The 19,317-nt window shown below is 47.0% G+C and overlaps 2 protein-coding genes across 2 annotated transcripts; both read right to left on the bottom strand.

The window, feature by feature from the left end:
- Positions 1 to 561: 561 nt before the first annotated feature.
- Positions 562 to 8,213, bottom strand: cnot8 (CCR4-NOT transcription complex, subunit 8). Its single transcript, XM_030362303.1, has 7 exons — positions 8,131 to 8,213; positions 6,707 to 6,970; positions 5,513 to 5,706; positions 3,575 to 3,736; positions 2,334 to 2,478; positions 2,130 to 2,240; positions 562 to 1,384 (listed from the first exon to the last, which is right to left on the bottom strand). The coding sequence occupies exons 2-7, from the start codon at positions 6,821 to 6,823 to the stop codon at positions 1,253 to 1,255; spliced, it is 861 nt and encodes a 286-aa protein (XP_030218163.1). The 5' UTR covers positions 6,824 to 6,970; positions 8,131 to 8,213; the 3' UTR covers positions 562 to 1,252.
- A 628-nt stretch (positions 8,214 to 8,841) lies between these two features.
- Positions 8,842 to 19,188, bottom strand: fam114a2 (family with sequence similarity 114 member A2). Its single transcript, XM_030362162.1, has 15 exons — positions 19,057 to 19,188; positions 18,256 to 18,350; positions 17,504 to 17,615; positions 17,262 to 17,352; positions 16,570 to 16,671; positions 16,394 to 16,488; positions 16,064 to 16,198; positions 14,676 to 14,870; positions 14,321 to 14,444; positions 13,798 to 13,871; positions 12,492 to 12,650; positions 11,879 to 12,027; positions 10,774 to 10,846; positions 10,479 to 10,532; positions 8,842 to 9,930 (listed from the first exon to the last, which is right to left on the bottom strand). Exons 2-15 carry the CDS (start codon positions 18,333 to 18,335, stop codon positions 9,829 to 9,831), a joined length of 1,545 nt encoding a protein of 514 aa, XP_030218022.1. The 5' UTR covers positions 18,336 to 18,350; positions 19,057 to 19,188; the 3' UTR covers positions 8,842 to 9,828.
- Between the last annotated feature and the right edge of the window lie 129 nt (positions 19,189 to 19,317).

Genomic DNA, 19,317 nt, shown 5'->3' with positions numbered 1-19,317 from the left:
CTCTATAGGAAGGTTCTACTTATGAAGGACCATCTCTATAGGAGGGTTCTTATGAAGCACCATCTCTATAGGAGGGTTCTTCTTATGAAGCACCATCTCTATAGGAGGGTTCTTCTTATGAAGGACCATCTCTATAGGAAGGTTCTTCTTATGAAGCACCATCTCTATAGGAAGGTTCTTCTTATGAAGCACCATCTCTATAGGAAGGTTCTTCTTATGATGCACCATCTCTATAGGAAGGTTCTTCTTATGAAGCACCATCTCTATAGGAGGGTTCTTCTTATGAAGCACCATCTCTATGGGAAGGTTCTTCTTATGAAGCACCATCACTATAGGAAGGTTCTTCTTATGAAGCACCATGTCTATAGGAAGGTTCTTATGAAGCACCATCTCTATAGGAAGGTTCTTCTTATGAAGCACCATCTCTATAGGAAGGTTCTTATGAAGGACCATCTCTATAGGAAGGTTCTTCTTATGAGCACCATCTCTATAGGAAGGTTCTTCTTATAAAGGACCATCCTTATAGCAAAGTACGTATCATGAAGCTCAATGAACGGTAGCTTTTACATTCAAAATAGAAAACAATTTAATGTACAACTGTTTAAAACAATGTATGACATAAAAACAAAAAGAACCACAGCCCATCTGCAGTGAATCGTTGGAAGAGAAGCAAATGTACAGAACATCAGACTGGAGACCCAGGGGGACGCCTTAAAAACCCACCAACTTTAAAAGACCTTCTCAACGGGGAGTGAGGCTAAAACCTGTGTTTCTGCTGTCAAAAATGGAGCAAATTTCATGTGCCTAGCGCTTCCCAGCACAACTTAAAACACAGTCCGTCCATGGCTGCCACCACAGAGCGGGGCGGCGGGGGGGGTGGGGGCGGGGGGCTCTGTGACGACGGTTCAGAGATAGAGAAGGCTTCTCACCACCATCTTGGTCCCACTGAAGGAGTCTTGCAGCCATAAAAAAAATATTTTTAAAAAGGCGTTCTGAATTCAGACCATATAGCCAGTCAAACCATACATCAGGGGGGGGGGGGGGGAGAGAGACATATAGCCAGTCGGACCATACATTGGGAATATAGGTCGTATAAAACCAGTAAAAGCCAAGGGGGTCCGGTCCAGTGGTTTGCTGGTGGAGGCGGCGGTGGTGGTGGAGGTGGTGGAGGGGGGGCTGGTCCTACGGTCGGGGGGGGGGGGGGGGGGGGGGGGGGGGTGCTGGTTAAAACGAGTGTCCCACTGCTGGAGGCTCAGTGCTTGCTGTTGGAGTCCTGGTCCTGGGCGGAGCTGGAGAGCCCGTTCTGCGGCTGGCCAAAGCCCGAGCCCAGGCCGTACAGCCTCCCGCAGTACTTGGCGTCGTCGATGTTGTCCTCGAAGAAGAGCTGGGCAGGGGGCAGAGGGGTTAGCGTCGGCCTATCAGAGAGCACGGCTCGGGGCGTGCTCCTTCAGGATGAAGGAGGTACAGTACTGTACCTCAGTACCTCCTTCAGGATGAAGGAGGTACTGCAGTACTGTTAATACCTTACTGCAGTACCTCCTTCATCCTGAAGGAGGTACTGCAGTAAGGTATTAACAGTAGTGCAGAACCTCCTTCATCCTTGAGAAGGTAGTAGGAGTAGTAGTGGTAGTAGTAGTAGATTGAGTATTGATAGTACTGCATTACCTCCTTCATCCTTGGGAAGGTATACAGCATTAACAGTAGTAGTATTGATAGTGTTGCAGTAACTCCCTCATCCTGAAGAAGGTACTAGTAGTTGTACTAGTAGTAGTAGCAGTAATCGTAGTTCTAGTATTGATGGGGTTGCAGTACCCTCTTCATCCTCTAGAAGGTATTCAGCAGTAACAGTAGTACTATTAGCAGTAACAGTAGTTCTAGTATTGATTGGGTTGCAGTACCCCCATCCTCCTCTAGAAGGTATTCAGCAGTAACAGTAGTACTATTAGCAGTAATAGTTCTAGTATTGATGGGGTTGCAGTACCCCCCTCCTCCTCTAGAAGGCATTCAGCAGTAACAGTAGTACTATTAGCAGTAAAAGTTCTTGTATTGATGGGGTTGCAGTACCCCCTTCATCCTCTAGAAGGTATTCAGCAGTAACAGTAGTTCTGGTATTGATGGGGTTGCAGTACCTCCTTCATCCTGAAGAAGGCCATTCCCGTGAGCAGAGAGTCAGAGCCGGCCTGATGCTGTCGACCAATCCTCTTCAGCTCCAGCTGGTCGGCCACTTCCTGCAGTCCCCCCTGCCACAGGAAACACAACCCTTCACTCACTCTATCCTCTTTGAAGATTAAACAAACAAAGGCTCGGGGCGTCCCGGTACCCTCCCTCTGTACCTTGAGGTTCTTACAACTCTTCATCAGGTACTTGACGTCGTAGATGGCCGGGAAGAAGAGGTTGAGGATCTGGAAGAAGTCGTGTTCCTCCTCCGGGAGACGGGCGTCCGTCAGCAGCTTCACCAGGTAGCCGAAGTCGTAGCCGCTGACATCACACACAACGTCACACGTTAGCACCATGACATCACACACACACACACGTTAGCACCATGACATCACACACATGACATCACACACACACGTTGGCACCATGACATCACACACACGGCATCATACGTAAATACTGACTTCACACAGAACGTCATATATACACACCACGACATTATCATACCATGACCTTATACACTCAATTCATGACATCATCACATCAACACCATGACATCATCACATTAACACCATGACATCATCACATGACCTCATATATGAATATAAATAGAATGTGAGGGGTGTTCACTCGTGTGTGTGTACTAGTGTGTATCTGAGGGTGTGAGGGGTGTTCACTAGTGTGTGTGTACTAGTGTGTATCTGAGGGGTGTTCACTAGTGTGTGTTTACTAGTGTGTGTCTGAGGACCTGAGGGGTGTTCTCTAGTGTGTGTTTACTAGTGTGTATCTGAGGGGTGTTCACTAGTGTGTGTTTACTAGTGTGTATCTGAGGGGTGTTCACTAGTGTGTGTTTACTAGTGTGTATCTGACGATCTGAGGGGTGTTCTCTAGTGTGTGTTTACTAGTGTGTATCTGAGGGGTGTTCACTAGTGTGTGTTTACTAGTGTGTATCTGACGATCTGAGGGGTGTTCTCTAGTGTGTGTTTACTAGTGTGTATCTGAGGGGTGTTCTCTAGTGTGTGTTTACTAGTGTGTATCTGAGGGGTGTTCACTAGTGTGTGTTTACTAGTGTGTATCTGACGATCTGAGGGGTGTTCTCTAGTGTACATCTCATGTTTGAGGTGAATGTATTTAGGGGCTATTTAACATAGCCCCTTTCTAACCAGTGGCTACTCAACGCACGTTACAATTACTGCCCAACATTCACCCATTCATAACACATTCACCCATTCATAACACATTCACCCATTCATAACACATTCACCCACCGACGGCGGTGTCGACCACGCAAGGCGACAGCCAGCTCGTCGGGAGCAGTTAGGGTCATGGGTCCACCCGTCCTACCTCCTCAGCCACCCTTGCAGGTGTGTAACTTGTGTGCAGGTTTAGAACCCGTCTGTACAGCGTGGCTAGCTACCTGTGGAAGGACAGCCACTTGACGTTTTCACACAGCACGAGGCCAGAGGTCATCAGCAGCTCGGCGAAGTACAGCGTGTCGATGCCGTCCTCCTCGTGCTTCTTGAACTGGAGGCCGGAGTTCTGGAGCAGGTCGATGGAGTCCTGGGAGTACATGTCCTCCCTAGAGAGACAAGAGGGACAGTGTGTGAGTCTACTGACCGCTCACCTGGAGGTCCCTAGAGGGACAGTGTGTGAGTCTACTGACCGCTCACCTGGAGGTCCCTAGAGGGACAGTGTGTGAGTCTACTGACCGCTCACCTGGAGGTCCCTAGAGGGACAGTGTGTGAGTCTACTGACCGCTCACCTGGAGGTCCCTAGAGGGACAGTGTGTGAGTCTACTGACCGCTCACCTGGAGGTCCCTAGAGGGACAGTGTGTGAGTCTACTGACCGCTCACCTGGAGGTCCCTAGAGGGACAGTGTGTGAGTCTACTGACCGCTCACCTGGAGGTCCCTAGAGGGACAGTGTGTGAGTCTACTGACCGCTCACCTGGAGGTCCCTAGAGGGACAGTGTGTGAGTCTACTGACCTCTCACCTGGAGGTCCCTAGAGGGACAGTGTGTGAGTCTACTGACCGCTCACCTGGAGGTCCCTAGAGGGACAGTGTGTGAGTCTACTGACCTCTCACCTGGAGGTCCCTAGAGGGACAGTGTGTGAGTCTACTGACCGCTCACCTGGAGGTCCCTAGAGGGACAGTGTGTGAGTCTACTGACCTCTCACCTGGAGGTCCCAAGAGGGACAGTGTCTTAGGCTGAATCCGAATACTTAGTACATACTATTTCTGTTCAGCGTCTACTACTTGACCGTACTACACTTGACAGTGTAGTACGGTCTACAGCTATGCGTAGAACGCATAGCTGATGCGCAAATTACCTTGATAAGTTACCTGTTTTCCGTCTTGTTATCGTTGCTATTAAATAAAATGTCTCTTTTTACTTAATTACCTAACCTACTATTTTTAATGTCTCTTTTTCCCCGCTTTCTACGACGTCTTTCTGGTAGTGTCGGGTCAGCCATCTCTTCTTCGTTCGTTACCAGACTCGTAGTCTGGTAACGTAGTGAACTCCGTTGTTTACTGTGGCGGTAGTACGCATTCGGAAACGTTTTCCATACTACACAATACGTACTGAGCATTCGGGCACGCTATATTTGTGGCGTACTACAAAATGCATACTATATAGCAGTCAAGTATGAGTATTCGGATTCAGCCTAAGTCTACAGACCGCTCACCTGCAGGCTAGTAACGTTTCAAGGAGCAGGTCTACAGGTGTTTACAGGTAAATGACCTCTGGTCTAGTTACGCTACAAGGAGCACGTCTACAGGTGAATGACGTGAATGAGTCTACTGACCACTCACTTGCAGGCTAGTTATGTTACAAGGAGCAGGTCTACAGGTGAATGAGGTCAGCTCTAGTAACGCTACAAGAAGCAGGCATACAGGTGTTTCCAGGTGAATGAGGTCAGCTCTAGTAACGCTACAAGAAGCAGGCATACAGGAGTTTCCAGGTGAATGAGGTCAGCTCTAGTAACGCTACAAGAAGCAGGCATACAGAGGTTTCCAGGTGAATGAGGTCAGCTCTAGTAACGCTACAAGAAGCAGGCATACAGGTGTTTCCAGGTGAATGAGGTCAGCTCTAGTAACGCTACAAGAAGCAGGCATACAGAGGTTTCCAGGTGAATGAGGTCAGCTCTAGTAACGCTACAAGAAGCAGGCATACAGAGGTTTCCAGGTGAATGAGGTCAGCTCTAGTAACGCTACAAGAAGCAGGCATACAGGTGTTTCCAGGTGAATGAGGTCAGGTCTAGTTGTGCTACAAGGAGCATGTCTCCAGGCGTTCACAGGTGAATGACGTCAGGTCTAGGTATGCTATAAGGACCCAGGTCTCCGGGTGAACGTACGTGAGGTTGAACTTGAAGTTGAACTGCCAGGTGGTGGTCCCGGCGGGGTAGTCTCCGTCCTCGTTCATGAAGCTGAGGCCCAGCTGGATGATCTTCAGCAGGTCCACGTTGCAGCGCAGCAGCTGGTACTGGTAGTCCACCGTGCTCCGGAACTCTCCGATGGGCCGCACCACCACGCCCGGGAACTCTGTGTCCTGGAGACGGGGGGGGGGGTGTTTAGGATGACCTTCTGATCATGGCTGGAACTAGGGCTGAACGATTAGTCAAATTCAACTCAAAAACCTGATGTAATAGAGCGCGATATGCAAATCACAAAGGCCGCGCTTAAAAAATAAATAATAATATTTTGTGATTTGTTACCGTTGCTGACGATCAGTAAGATTTATATTTATTTTTCTTTTACAATTCAATTGTTGAATAAAGATGTTATAATATCAATTATCTCAACACATCGGCCTGGCCTAAAGGAAAGAGCAGCGTTATGTGTTGACTAACTGCTTGCAATGTTGCGTTGGTCATACTTGAGAAATTATTCATTACTTTTTTTAGTGAATAATTCAGAACACGAGGACCTTAATAATTCTAAATAATCGCAATTACATTATTTCCCCAAATCGTTCAGCCCTAGTTGGAACACACTCAACAAGTTGGCCCTCACTCTGTTGAGTCTCGTTTGTTGACCCTGACCCTAACCTGGAGCAAAGCGCTGCCGGCTGCCCGGGTTTGACAGGCCGCCCAGAAGTTTTCATTTCTCCCTTATGTTCAAATGCCCGATGAGAAGACTCATATTTTAGTCCAGAGAGACTACAGGAAAGAAAGTTATTCAGCACCATCACCTCCCCTCCTAACACCATCACATCAACTCCCCTCCTAACACCATCACTCAGAATGAAGAGGTGCTGTACCAAAACGTAATTATAGAGGTGCTGTACCAAAACGTAATTACATAAAAAAAATATATATATATATATATTTTTTTTTTATAAAACTCATAAAATAATTTGGGTCGCACATAAATTGACAGGGTCGGTCGGAAACTGGAACCAAACAAAATTTTTTTTTAGGCCTAACACCATCACCCCCGCTCCCTCCACCTGAAGGGTTAGGAGGGGGTGGGTTGTGAGCGGTGGACTCCCACAGATGGACGACCTGGACCGCGTGCCTCTGGGGAGGAGAGGAGAGGGGGGACGTTACCATGGCGATGAAGTTGAAGCTCTGGATGATGTGCCGGATCTTGTGCATCTCCTCGTCCACGTTGTTGGCCCAGACCTCGCAGATGATCTGGGACGAGTCCGCCAGGGCGGCGGGCATGGTGGCGACGCTGGGAGGGGGAGGGGCCTCAGACACGGTTGGAGGGGTCTAGGTCTGAGAGGGGGGGGGGGGGGTCGGTCGGGGGCTCTAGGTCTAGAGGGGGGGGGGCGGCAGGAGTCGGGGTCTCAGGTCTGAAAGATGTGCGCTCTGGAGGATTCAGAAGAACAGAGGGAGAAAGCTGTTAACCAGCGTCTTCATGGAAGGGCTGTTTTTACTAAAGCTACATTATACGGTTATTACAATCCCAAAGCTCTGAACTAATAAACACGTTATTATTAGCACACTCCAAAGTCTCTCTGTACACTGGTAATACATGTTTTGTTTTTATACATTCAGCCCTTTTCAAAGTGATCAAGGAGAATTTACAAAGGAATAAAAAGTCAATAGTATTAGAAATGTTAAATAATTAAAATATAAAAACAGTTCTACCTAAAAAACTTCTAATAATTTAAGAAAACAAGGTACATGATTGCGACCTAAGAGACTTGTTCGATTCTGTCGTTGTGGTAGTTCAGATAAATATGGTCAAATTGAATATTGACTCTTTGGTTGGTGTGGAAATTGTCAAGACAGGGCTAGAGAGTTTAGTAGTGTCTCAGTTTTATTGTCTTAGAATTAGAACATAAGACATAGTTAAGTATTGCTGTTGAAATTACACAGATGTGGCCATTAATCAAACACAATGTGGGAAATGTATCTGACACAATGTAGGCATGTATCAGACACAATGTAGGCATGTATCAGACACAATGTAGGCATGTATCTGACACAATGTAGGCATGTATCGGACACCAAGTAAGCATTTGTGGGCCAGATGTGGACTTGAAGCCGCCAGATGTGGGCAAGTATCGGACACAGGAGGCAATATGAACCCAGTATTATTAAGTTCAGCATCAGCAGCTGAACACAACACCTGACAGCAGCATGGCGGGAACGGACATCACAATGAACAGGAATCATAATCAATATCAATAATCAATAATAACTTTATAATCAATAACTAGGAACTCATATGAACCAAGTTATCTTTGATTATCAGGCACCCATCACAGTTAGCCTATCAGCTATCTCAGCGAGCATAGTCGCTGTTCAGCATCAGCCTCAGCGGAACAGCAGCTCACGCTAGCTTAGCTTCGTAGCTCTTTAACACAAGTGTTTCTCGTTGTAGCCGCCAGTGTTAGCTCTACACGTTTACATTTAAACAGCTCAAACAGACAGACAGACGCCAACATGGAGGGTCAATGCTCGGCTTTACATCCGACATTAATAAATTATAATTGGAAGCTGTGAAAGGATAAGTTGTTTACCTGGAGCACGGCAGTGTTTGGTCGGGTTCAGCGGATGTTGTATGATGCTAACACCGTTAGCTTCACAGCACAGTAAAACGGAAATCAAAGAAACACAGAAGAAGAGCGTCGAGGGCTGAGCTGCCGGTCGCCGCAGCGCCTCTCGCGGTGGGCCTAGGAACTAAGACATCCAAAGTGCATTTATAACACGCACCACCAGCAGTGAAATGCTTACTCTTCCTGCTCCTTCCACTCTGCTATGACAATGAACGATAAAACACACAATTCAAAGTATTAAAGTGAACTTGTGAAACATGCCAGTATTGTTTATAAAGTACTGAGTGAACATCTCTAAGACATGGATCCATGCAGTTTCTGTGAGAGTGTATGATCACAATGATGACGGTGGCCGTTGGAATAGGCTGTGACATGGCTTCGGAACTGATTATGTTTCTCTTTACATTATCAAAGAAAAACACAGGAAACCATGGTGTTTGACACTCAAGATGGTGCTAGGGGTTGAACAATACAGAGATACTGGTATAACAGACCACTCTCTTCACAGCCCCTCTCACCTCATTGTCGGACTGCGTACCGTTACTCTGTCAGTCTGTTCCTGTGTTATTGTATTGAATAACATCAAGCAAAAATATGAGAGATCTCTCAACCCCAATTGTCCCGTCTGGGATTAATGATATAGAAATAAAATTTAAATTCAGTCATATGCAACCGTTTTGTTGAGCAAAGGATTTTTATTTGGAAAACATTTATTACATTCAAATATTTTCCCAAAACACCAAAAATGTATGTACACCAAATGCATGTCAATAAACACTATTTAGTGGAATTTTCTGACAAGATATAACTGTACTACATTTCTAACTCAATGTTTAACAGCAGTCTGGGAGCCATCCTGGTTTTTTGGAATAATTCCATTTCTCTCTGAACTATTACACATGGACTTTGCTCCGTCGCCTGACGAGAAGGAGCAAAGCCTGTTTTTTTCTCTCGTGTGTCTTTGTTATAAAACCTTCCCTAATAATACTGTAGCATCTCGACAGAAAGTAGGGCAAGTGAAACTATCCCTTTAGTTAGTGTGGATGGAGGAACAGGGTTTTACACCGGCATGATGTCCTACTAATAACACTATTACATCCCATAATAACACCATCTCAGCATACATTAAAACTCCATTACATGATGTGATCAAAGCTGTACTTAGTCTTTCCTTTCATCTCTGCAATACAAACAGCTTTCCATTCCATAAAAGTATTCGATAGCGATCGACCAGCAGGTTTCCCCTGAGTAATTGGACACGTTTTTGTAAACTTTTATCTCAAGGTCGTGTTCTGGTGGACAGGAGAGGAGAGGAGAGGAGGGGAGGGGAGGGGAGAGGAGAGGAGGCAGCAGAGGAGAGGAGAGGAGAGGAGAGGAGAGGAGAGGAGAGGAGAGGAGAGGAGAGGAGAGGAGGCAGCAGATTAGGAAGGACAGAGTGAAAGAAAATTGAGGGATGAAGAGAAGCAGAAAGGAGAGGAAGAGAAGAGACGCGAAGAAACAAGGAGGGGGGGGGGAGGAGAGAGGAGAGGGAAGGAGAGGAGAGCAGAGATAAGGAGGAGGTATGAGTAGGAGAGGAGTGATGAGGAGGCAGATGAGGAGGAGAGGAGGAGAGGAGGAGGAGGGATAAGGGGGAGAGGGGGAGGGGAGAGGAGAAGAGGTTGGTCATGGCTGTCCGGCCCCAGATGTTCTCTGGATGTGTGAGATCTGGAGCACGGGCAGCAGCAGCTGGAAGGCGTCCTGCAGGTAGGAGGCGCTGTTGGACGCCTGGCAAACAACAGGAGGATTATTATATCTATAAGCCTATAGATGTAGAATGTATTCTATGAGCTATACACATTAAAGATATAGAATGTATATATAGATGTAGAATGCATTCTATGAGCTATACACATTAAAGATATCGAACGTATATATAGATGTAGAATGTATTCTATGAGCTATACACATTAAAGGATTGTAGAATATATACATAGATGTAGAATGTATTCTATGAGCTATACACATTAAAGAATATAGAAAAGGGGTCAACAAACTTTTGTGCAATGCCAGTTTAACATTTTCTCATTAATGAGTGTGGCTTAAGCAACAATATATAAAAAATTAAGCTGAATTATGACACAGCCACCAAAAACATTTCCAGAAGACCTGGAATTGTACTATTTCCATATAGTCCACAATCATGCATTAACATTTCAATGTTTTTTTGGTTGTTAAAATATTAAATATTTTAATCGCTTGACAGCATTAATATATATATTATGTAGAATGTATTCTATGAGCTATCCAGTATGCAAAGTGGGGGAGTGGCCTACCTCCAGGAAGACACCTGTTATCAGAGGATTCAGAACCTCCCCCTTCTCATTGGCCTGTCAATCAAAACGTTATTGGGACCAAGACTGATACACACACTGTCTGATACACACACATACTACAGATATTGAAAGAATAAAATAGCTGAGTCCTGTTAATAGTGAGAGGTAGATATATGGGTTCTGTGTAATCTCTAATTATTACACAGTACTAATATATCTACCTCTAACTATTACACATAGGTATATGAGTACTGTGTAATGGTTAGAGGAGCAGAGTATATCTAAGAGGACTCACCCCTGTGGAAGTCAGACAGGAAGTGAACTTCTTGGCCAGCAGAGAGATTTCTTTACACAAAACAAGTGTCACTCTGAAATGAAGACATTCAAAATTTATATTTTAAGACATAAAGTTATAGAATTCTTTACTAGAGACATTACATAATTAGATTTGTGCATGTTTATACAACGGGGGGCCTAAATCCAGCGATCTGATTGGTTCCTAACTGTTGTATAATGAGCGTATACATAACTGCTATGACGCCCGATCATTTTGTGAAAGTATCACTCCGCGCCTTGAAGTGGAAACCGTTACAACCGTTCTCTCGGAGGGACGCTAAAGTGTGTTGCATAGCGACCGTCGTGCATTTTGAAGGCAGCCAGGAGGGACTACTTTTTGGTAGTCTTCAATAAAACGGCTACTTTGACTTTCTTGGTTTCTTTTTAAATGTAGTGTGTCTATGACTTTCGTTTCGCCATAACAGTAACGTTGTATAAAAGCAGTAGATCACTTCAGTCAGTGGCATGTGCTCATTATACCACTGTGAAGGGGTCGCCGGCCCTCCGCTGCGCGTCGGGGCTGGACAACGCCCCTTAACAGTGGTATAATGAGCACATACCACAGCCTGGCGTGATCTATTGCTTAAGTATACTTCTGCGTGTGTGTTTGTACGTATGTGTATACGTGTGTGTGTGTGTGTGTATGTGCGTGTGTGTGTGTGTATGTGCGTGCATACGTGTGTGTGTGTGTGTGTGTGTGTGTGTGTGTGTGTGTGTGTGTGTGTGTGCGTGTATACGTGTGTGTGTGTGTGAGCATGCACGCGTGCGTGTGCTTGTGTGTGCGTGTGTGTGTGTGTGTGTGTGCCTGCGTGAGCGTGGGTTTGTGCGTGTGTGTGTGTGTGTGCCTGCGTGAGCGTGTGTGTGTGTGTGTGTGTGTGTGTGCCTGCGTGAGCGTGTGTGTGTGTGTGAGTGTGCCTGCGTGAGCGTGTGTGTGTGTGTGTGTGTGTGTGTGCCTGCGTGAGCGTGTGTGTGTGTGTGTGCGCCTGTGTGAGCGTGTGTGTGTGTGTGTGTGTGTGTGTGTGTGCCTGCGTGTGCGTGTGTGTATGTGTGTGTCTGTGTCTCACTGAGCCAGGGCGCTGCTCTGCTCCAGGGCGCTGCTCTGCCCCTCCTGCTCAGGGAGGCAGAGGAGGGTCTTCTCTCCTGCTCTGAGGAGCTGCTGGATGGAGTGGGCGGTCACCTCAGCTAGGCTCCTGATAGCGGCTGTGTGCACCTCCTGCATTCCATAATAACACACTATTACATCCCATAATAACACTCCATTAAATCCCATAATAATACTCCATTACATCCCATAATAACACTCCATTACATCCCATAATAACATTATAACATCCCATAATAACACTCCATTACATCCCATAATAACATTATAACATCCGATAATAACACTCTATTAAATCCCATAATAACATTATAACATACCATAGTAACACTCCATTACATCCCATAATAACACTCCATTACATCCTATAATAACATTATAACATCCCATAATAACAGTCCATTACATCCCATAATAACAGTCCATTACATTCCATGATAACACTATAACATCCCATAATAACAGTATATAACATCCCATAATAACAGTATATAACATAATACACATAATCCCATAATAACACTATTACAGCTGCTACAACATACACGTGTTTTATTTAACAAAGATTTGTGTACCTCGACTGAAAATCTTTGAGACACATCCTCTTCCTCCTTCTTCTCCTCCTTCTCCTCCTGCTCCCCCTCCTGCTCCCCCTCCTGTTTCGTCTCCTCCTGCTTTACCTCCTCCTCTGTTGTGCTCATCTCCGCAAGCTGTTGGCCCGCCCTCCTGCAGGCCTGCAGGGCGTATGGGTCAGGGTCAGGGGTTAAAGCTAAGACATATGAGGTAGGGCTAGGGTTAAGGACCTGGCAGCTAAGACATATGAGGTAGGGCTAGGGTTAAGGACCTGGCAGCTAAGACATACGAGGTAGGGCTAGGGTTAAGGACCTGGCAGCTAAGAAATATGAGGTAGGGCTAGGGTTAAGGACCTGGCAGCTAAGACATACGAGGTAGGGCTAGGGTTAAGGACCTGGCAGCTAAGACATATGAGGTAGGGCTAGGGTTAAGGACCTGGCAGCTAAGACATACGAGTTAGGGTTAGGGTTAAGGACCTGGCAGCTAAGACATATGAGGTAGGGCTAGGGTTAAGGACCTGGCAGCTAAGACATATGAGGTAGGGCTAGGGTTAAGGACCTGGCAGCTAAGACATACGAGTTAGGGTTAGGGTTAAGGACCTGGCAGCTAAGACATATGAGTTAGGGCTAGTGTTAAGGACCTGGCAGCTAAGACATACGAGTTAGGGTTAGGGTTAAGGACCTGGCAGCTAAGACATATGAGTTAGGGCTAGTGTTAAGGACCTGGCAGCTAAGACATACGAGTTAGGGTTAGGGTAAAGGCCCTGGCAGCTAAGACATATGAGTTAGGGCTAGTGTTAAGGACCTGGCAGCTAAGACATATGAGGTAGGGCTAGGGTTAAGGACCTGGCAGCTAAGACATACGAGTTAGGGTTAGGTTTAAGGACCTGGCAGCTAAGACATATGAGTTAGGGCTAGTGTTAAGGACCTGGCAGCTAAGACATACGAGTTAGGGTTAGGGTAAAGGACCTGGCAGCTAAGACATATGAGTTAGGGTTAGGGTAAAGGACCTGGCAGCTAAGACATATGAGTTAGGGCTAAGGTTAAGGACCTGGCAGCTGAGACCTATGAGTTACGTTTAGGGTTATGACCTGAAGCAACCTATGAGTTAGGGTTTACATTTGCTGACACTTTTGTCCAAAGCGACTTGCTACCATTCACACACACATTCACATCTTACAAGTCAACCCACTGAGCTACCGCCCCCCCCCCCCACATGTCTTTTGCTATTAACAACTACTTCCTGTTATTATCATCTACCAAGTGTTATCAAAGTATTAAAGTGTTGAGTTTTGGTGCGTGTCCGTACCGCTCCGAGACGCTCAGCCGATGAGATCTCCAGCCGGGCTAAGGCCTCTGTTAGCTCCTTCTCAAACTCTAGATCTGGAAAGAGCCAGATAGAACCACCGTTAACTTGTTATTGTGCTGTAGTTCCATGTTATGGGGCTGTAGTTACATGTTATGGGGCTGTAGTTACATGTTATTGTGCTGTAGTTACACATTATGGGGCTGTAGTTACATGTTATTGTGCTGTAGTTCCATGTTATGGGGATGTAGTTCCATGTAATGGGGATGTAGTTACATGTTATGGGGCTGTAGTGACATGTTATGGGGCTGTAGTTACACATTATGGGGCTGTAATGACATGTTATGGGGCTGTAGTTACACATTATGGGGCTGTAGTTCCATGTTATGGGGATGTAGTTACATGTTTTTGTGCTGTAGTTACATGTTATGGGGAATGTAGTTACATGTTATGGGGCTGTAGTTCCATGTTATGGGGATGTAGTTCCATGTTATGGGGCTGTAGTTCCATGTTATTGTGGTGTCACCTTGTTTGTCGTCCAGCTCGTCATCGTCCAACTCCTCCAGGGTGAAGGCATCTTTGATCCGGTCCAGCTGCTCTCTGAGGTCCACCAGCTGCTCCCCTGATACTGTGGCTAGCACCGAGCCCACCTAGCGCACACACACACACACACACACACACACACACACACACACACACACACACACACACACACACACACACACACACACACACACACACACACACACACACACACACACACAGCTGAGACCCTGGCTAGCACCGAGCCCACCGAAAACAAACACACACAATAAACACACACACACACAATAAACACACACACATGCTAACCCTCAGACCAGGTGGGTGTGTGGGGGTACCTTGGCCTGGCTCTCTCTGGACAGGGCCTCCAGCGCCTCCAGGTGGGCCAGGCCGTGGAACTCGTCAAACAGTCGGCCATAGTGGGCCGTCCTCCTGCCCTCTGGACCGGGACCCCCAGCACCCCCGGGACCCCCGGCAACCCCGGGACCCCCAGGACCCTGCTCCTCCTCCTCCTCCTTGGCCTCTCGCAGAACCTAGTGACATCAGAACACACACACACTGCATGACATCACAACACACACACACAGGATGACCTCAGAACACACAAACTGCATGACATCACAACACACACCGGATGACATCCCAACACACCCCGGATGACATCACAACACACCCCGGATGACATCACAACACACCCCGGATGACATCACAACACACCCCGGATGACATCACAACACACCCCGGATGACATCACAACACACCCCGGATGACATCACAACACACCCCGGATGACATCACAACACACCCCGGGTGACATCACAACACACACCGGGTGACATCACAACACACACACTGCATGACATCACAACACACACACAGCATGACATCACAATACACACACTGCATGACATCACAACACACACACAGCATGACATCACAACACACCCCGGATGACATCACAACACACCCCGGATAACATCACAACACACCCCGGATGACATCACAACACACCCCGGATGACATCACAACACACCCCGGATGACATCACAACACACCCCGGATGACATCACAACACACCCCGGATGACATCACAACACACCCCGGGTGACATCACAACACACCCCGGGTGACATCACAACACACCCCGGGTGACATCACAACACACACACAGCATGACATCACAACACACACACTGCATGACATCACAACACACACACTGCACACATACACATACATTTTTATTTTATCTATTTTATCTATTTTGACTCTAACCCTGTATTTCTTTCCCACCTTTGTATTGTAACTGTTGCACAATAATTTCCCCCGGGATAAATAAAGCATCTTGAATCTTGAATCTTGAATGACATCACAACACACCCCGGGTGACATCACAACACACACCGGGTGACATCACAACACACACACTGCATGACATCACAACACACACACAGCATGACATCACAACACACACACTGCATGACATCACAACACACAGACTGCATGACATCACAACACACCCCGGATGACATCACAAAACACCCCGGGTGACATCACAACACACACACTGCATGAAATCACAACACACACACTGCATGACATCACAACACACCCCGGATGACATCACAACACAGCCCGGATGACATCACAACACAGCCCGGATGACATCACAACACAGCCCGGGTGACAACACGACTGCGAGGAGAGGAGTTGTGGGGGGGGGGCTGACCTGGGACAGCGTGGAGGGGCGGATCATCAGGCCCTTGGTCTTCCTGAAGCCCGGGTCGCCCTCGGCGATCACGTCCATCGTCTTCTTCCCCAGGAACTCCAGGGCGTCCAGACCGCCGGAGAGGACCGTCTTACTCTGACACAACAACAACAACAACAACAACAACAACAACAACAACGTTAGGCTGAGGTCTTAGTGAAACAACAACAACAAGGTTAGGCTGAGGTCCTGCTGACATAACAACCACAAGGGGAGAGGCCTCGTGTTAGGAGGAAGGGGCGTGGCTTAAGGGGAGAGGGAACGTGTCTAGGTTTGGGGGCAAGTCCTTACGGAACGCTGGACCACACTGCTGAGTGACGACAGCATCCCCATGGCAACAGCGGATGGTCCTTCTGTGTTCTCGCCATCCGGCTCGCCTCGGGCCTCTAGCAATCAATCAGTACAGGGCACATCAGCATGTTGCTAGGTTACCGGTCTGTTGCCAAGATACCTGTCGCAATGGTTACCAGTCTGTCTCTCCTCCTTCTGGACCTGGGAGGACAGCTCAGCAGGACTGGGGAGGCCCAGCGAGGTCTCGGCCTTCTCCATCACCTGAGTCAGACCCTGACCTGGACAACACGACACACACCCACAGTCAGACCCCAACTCACAGCTGGGCGGACCACAACACTGAACACTATGGCGTGGTGGTGGGGGTGGTGGTGGGGGTGGTGGTGGTGGTGGTGGGGATGTCATGGTGTGATGGTGTTGATCACATAGCGTGGTAGTGATGTCATGGCATGGTGGGGGTGATGTCATAGCGCGGTAGTGATGTCATAGCATGATGGTGTTGATCTCATAGCGTGGTGGTGATGTCATGGCATGGGGGTGATGTCATAACGGGGTGGTGATGTCATAGCGTGATGGTGGTGATGTCATAGCGTGGTGGTGATGTCATTGTGCGGTGGTGATGTCATAGCGTGGTGGTGATGTCATAGTGTGGTGATGATGTCATGGCATGGTGGGGGTGATGTCATAGCGCGGTGGTGATGTCATAGCGCGGTGGTGATGTCATAGCGCGGTGGTGATGTCATAGCGCGGTGGTGATGTCATAGCGTGATGGTGCTGATGTCATAGCGGGATGGTGGTGATGTCATAGTGCGGTGGTGATGTCATAGCGTGATGGAGGGGAGGTCAAGGCGCGGTGCTGCAGACTGACCCACGGTGTTGACGGTGGCGGTGGCGGTAGAGAGCAGGGTCTTCCCCCAGCTGCCCCAGTAGCCCCATCCCCCGCTGGAGTCGGCGAGGGCCTGGGAGGAGGGGGGGGGGGGCGGGTGTAGATCATCATAATAACAATGAACAATAATCAGGATTATCATAACCATACTTAGAACACTCGGTAATAACACAGACCTGACCGGAGGCCAGGGACCTGAGACACACTGGACCAGGGGTACCAACCTGGGTGGGCCGAACCTCTGGGGAGGGGCCGGGGCTGAGCTGGGGTTCCGGGGATGGAGTGTGCTCCCTGGGCCTCCTGCGCCCCTCTCTGGTGGGGGCTACGTCTGTTGTGCTACGAGGGTAACCGCCTGTTAGTTGGTATCGATATGTACATACTTGTGTATCTTCTTTAATAACTGTAATGAAAGCTCTGAGATTAATATTTGAATATGAATATACTGTGATGTATGTGCAGAAAGAAGATGATGATGTCTAGTATATATTAGTGTTGTGAAGGGGTTTAACTTTAGTTATTCTACTTTGTTTAAGAATGCTTGGTTCCGATTGGCTGGGAGGAGGACCTTAACCCGGCAGGTTGCCCGTGGAAGGCTCAAGGTGGACGTTAAACAGTCCACCTTGAGTCCACGAGCCGGGCATATCAAACTGTTTATTGCCCTGCCTCTCGGTGATTATCCCTTACTTATCTACTATGTATCAGTGTTGTAAAGTGGTTTAACTTTAGTTATCTACTATGCATTAGTGTTGTAAAGTGGTTTAACTTTAGTTATCTACTATGTATTAGTGTCATATATAAAGTGGTTTAACTTCATCTACTTTAAATGTATTAGTGTTATATATAAAGTTGTTTGACTTCAGTTATATAATGTATTTTAGTGTTATATACCGTATACGTTGCTTCCTGCCTTGTTTTGCTACTTTGCTCTGTGTAAATAAAGTTTGATTCGATAAATGTGTGTGGAGGAAGGGGCCACCTTGCTGGGGGCGGGTCAGGCGTCCCGACCGGGGAGACCCTCCGCTCCATGATCTCACCAGGGGGTCCAGCTTCAGCCATGTCCTCACAGCCTCCCTGAACCACCAGGACCACACATACTTTACCAATCACACAATATCGGGACATTCATGTGGATGTTTACCATGAGTCCAAATAGCAGTACAAGTAAAATAGCATTGAAGGAAAAAATATAAAGTTAGTGTTTTGATGAGCTATATACAAGACTTGTCAATCGAGAGATTGATTCATTGAGAAACTTCATGATCACGTCATGATCACTTCATAATCACGTCATAATCACGTACTTCATAATTACGTCATAAATCACTTCATAATCACTGCATGTTCCCAATTCTTCAATAACACGTCACAATAACCTTCACACAAGCTTGGGTTCCCCTGTGCCTCGATTACTCAAACATGTCAAAGGACGACAGTGAGGAGGACAGTCAATTAAAAGTAAACCAGCTCGGCTTGTCGATAGGTTGGTGGATATAAGTGTTCCTCAACCCCTATTTTTCATAAATGCTTCTCTGCGCCAATTCTTGAAGAAAAAAAATGTATGCTCAATTGTCCTATTTGATATCTTAGACGCCGTGTTGTTTGAGCAGAGACTTTATGATTACTTCATGAATTATGATATGTTGAGTATCCACGAAAAGATGATTGGCTGTCTGAGATCACGACTAGTTCACACGTGACGCTGATACTTTTAACACGAACACATCAGAGAACTGGCCTGTTCAAATAGATTTAGCGTATTTAAATATCATGAAGTTACCTTAGGGGCTGATCAATTAAAACTCTTCTTTTGTCCGCAAAGATTGATCACTCGATCAGCCACGTCACGGATGTTTTGATTGTTACTTCTTCTCTGGTCATAAAATGCTATCCCACCGCTTAGCACTGGAGAGGCTGCCCCCTATCGCCCCCTATAGTTGTATACTGCTCTATCCTTATATGTGTCGGTGTAGAAAATGTATATGCCTCCTACTGGCACTAAAGGTTACAGATACGGCTAAATTATTTATTGTATATAAGC

This window comes from Gadus morhua, chromosome 7 (genome assembly GCF_902167405.1).
Source record: "Gadus morhua chromosome 7, gadMor3.0, whole genome shotgun sequence".
Lineage (NCBI taxonomy): Eukaryota > Metazoa > Chordata > Actinopteri > Gadiformes > Gadidae > Gadus > Gadus morhua.
This window is presented reverse-complemented; position numbering and strand designations above follow the sequence as displayed.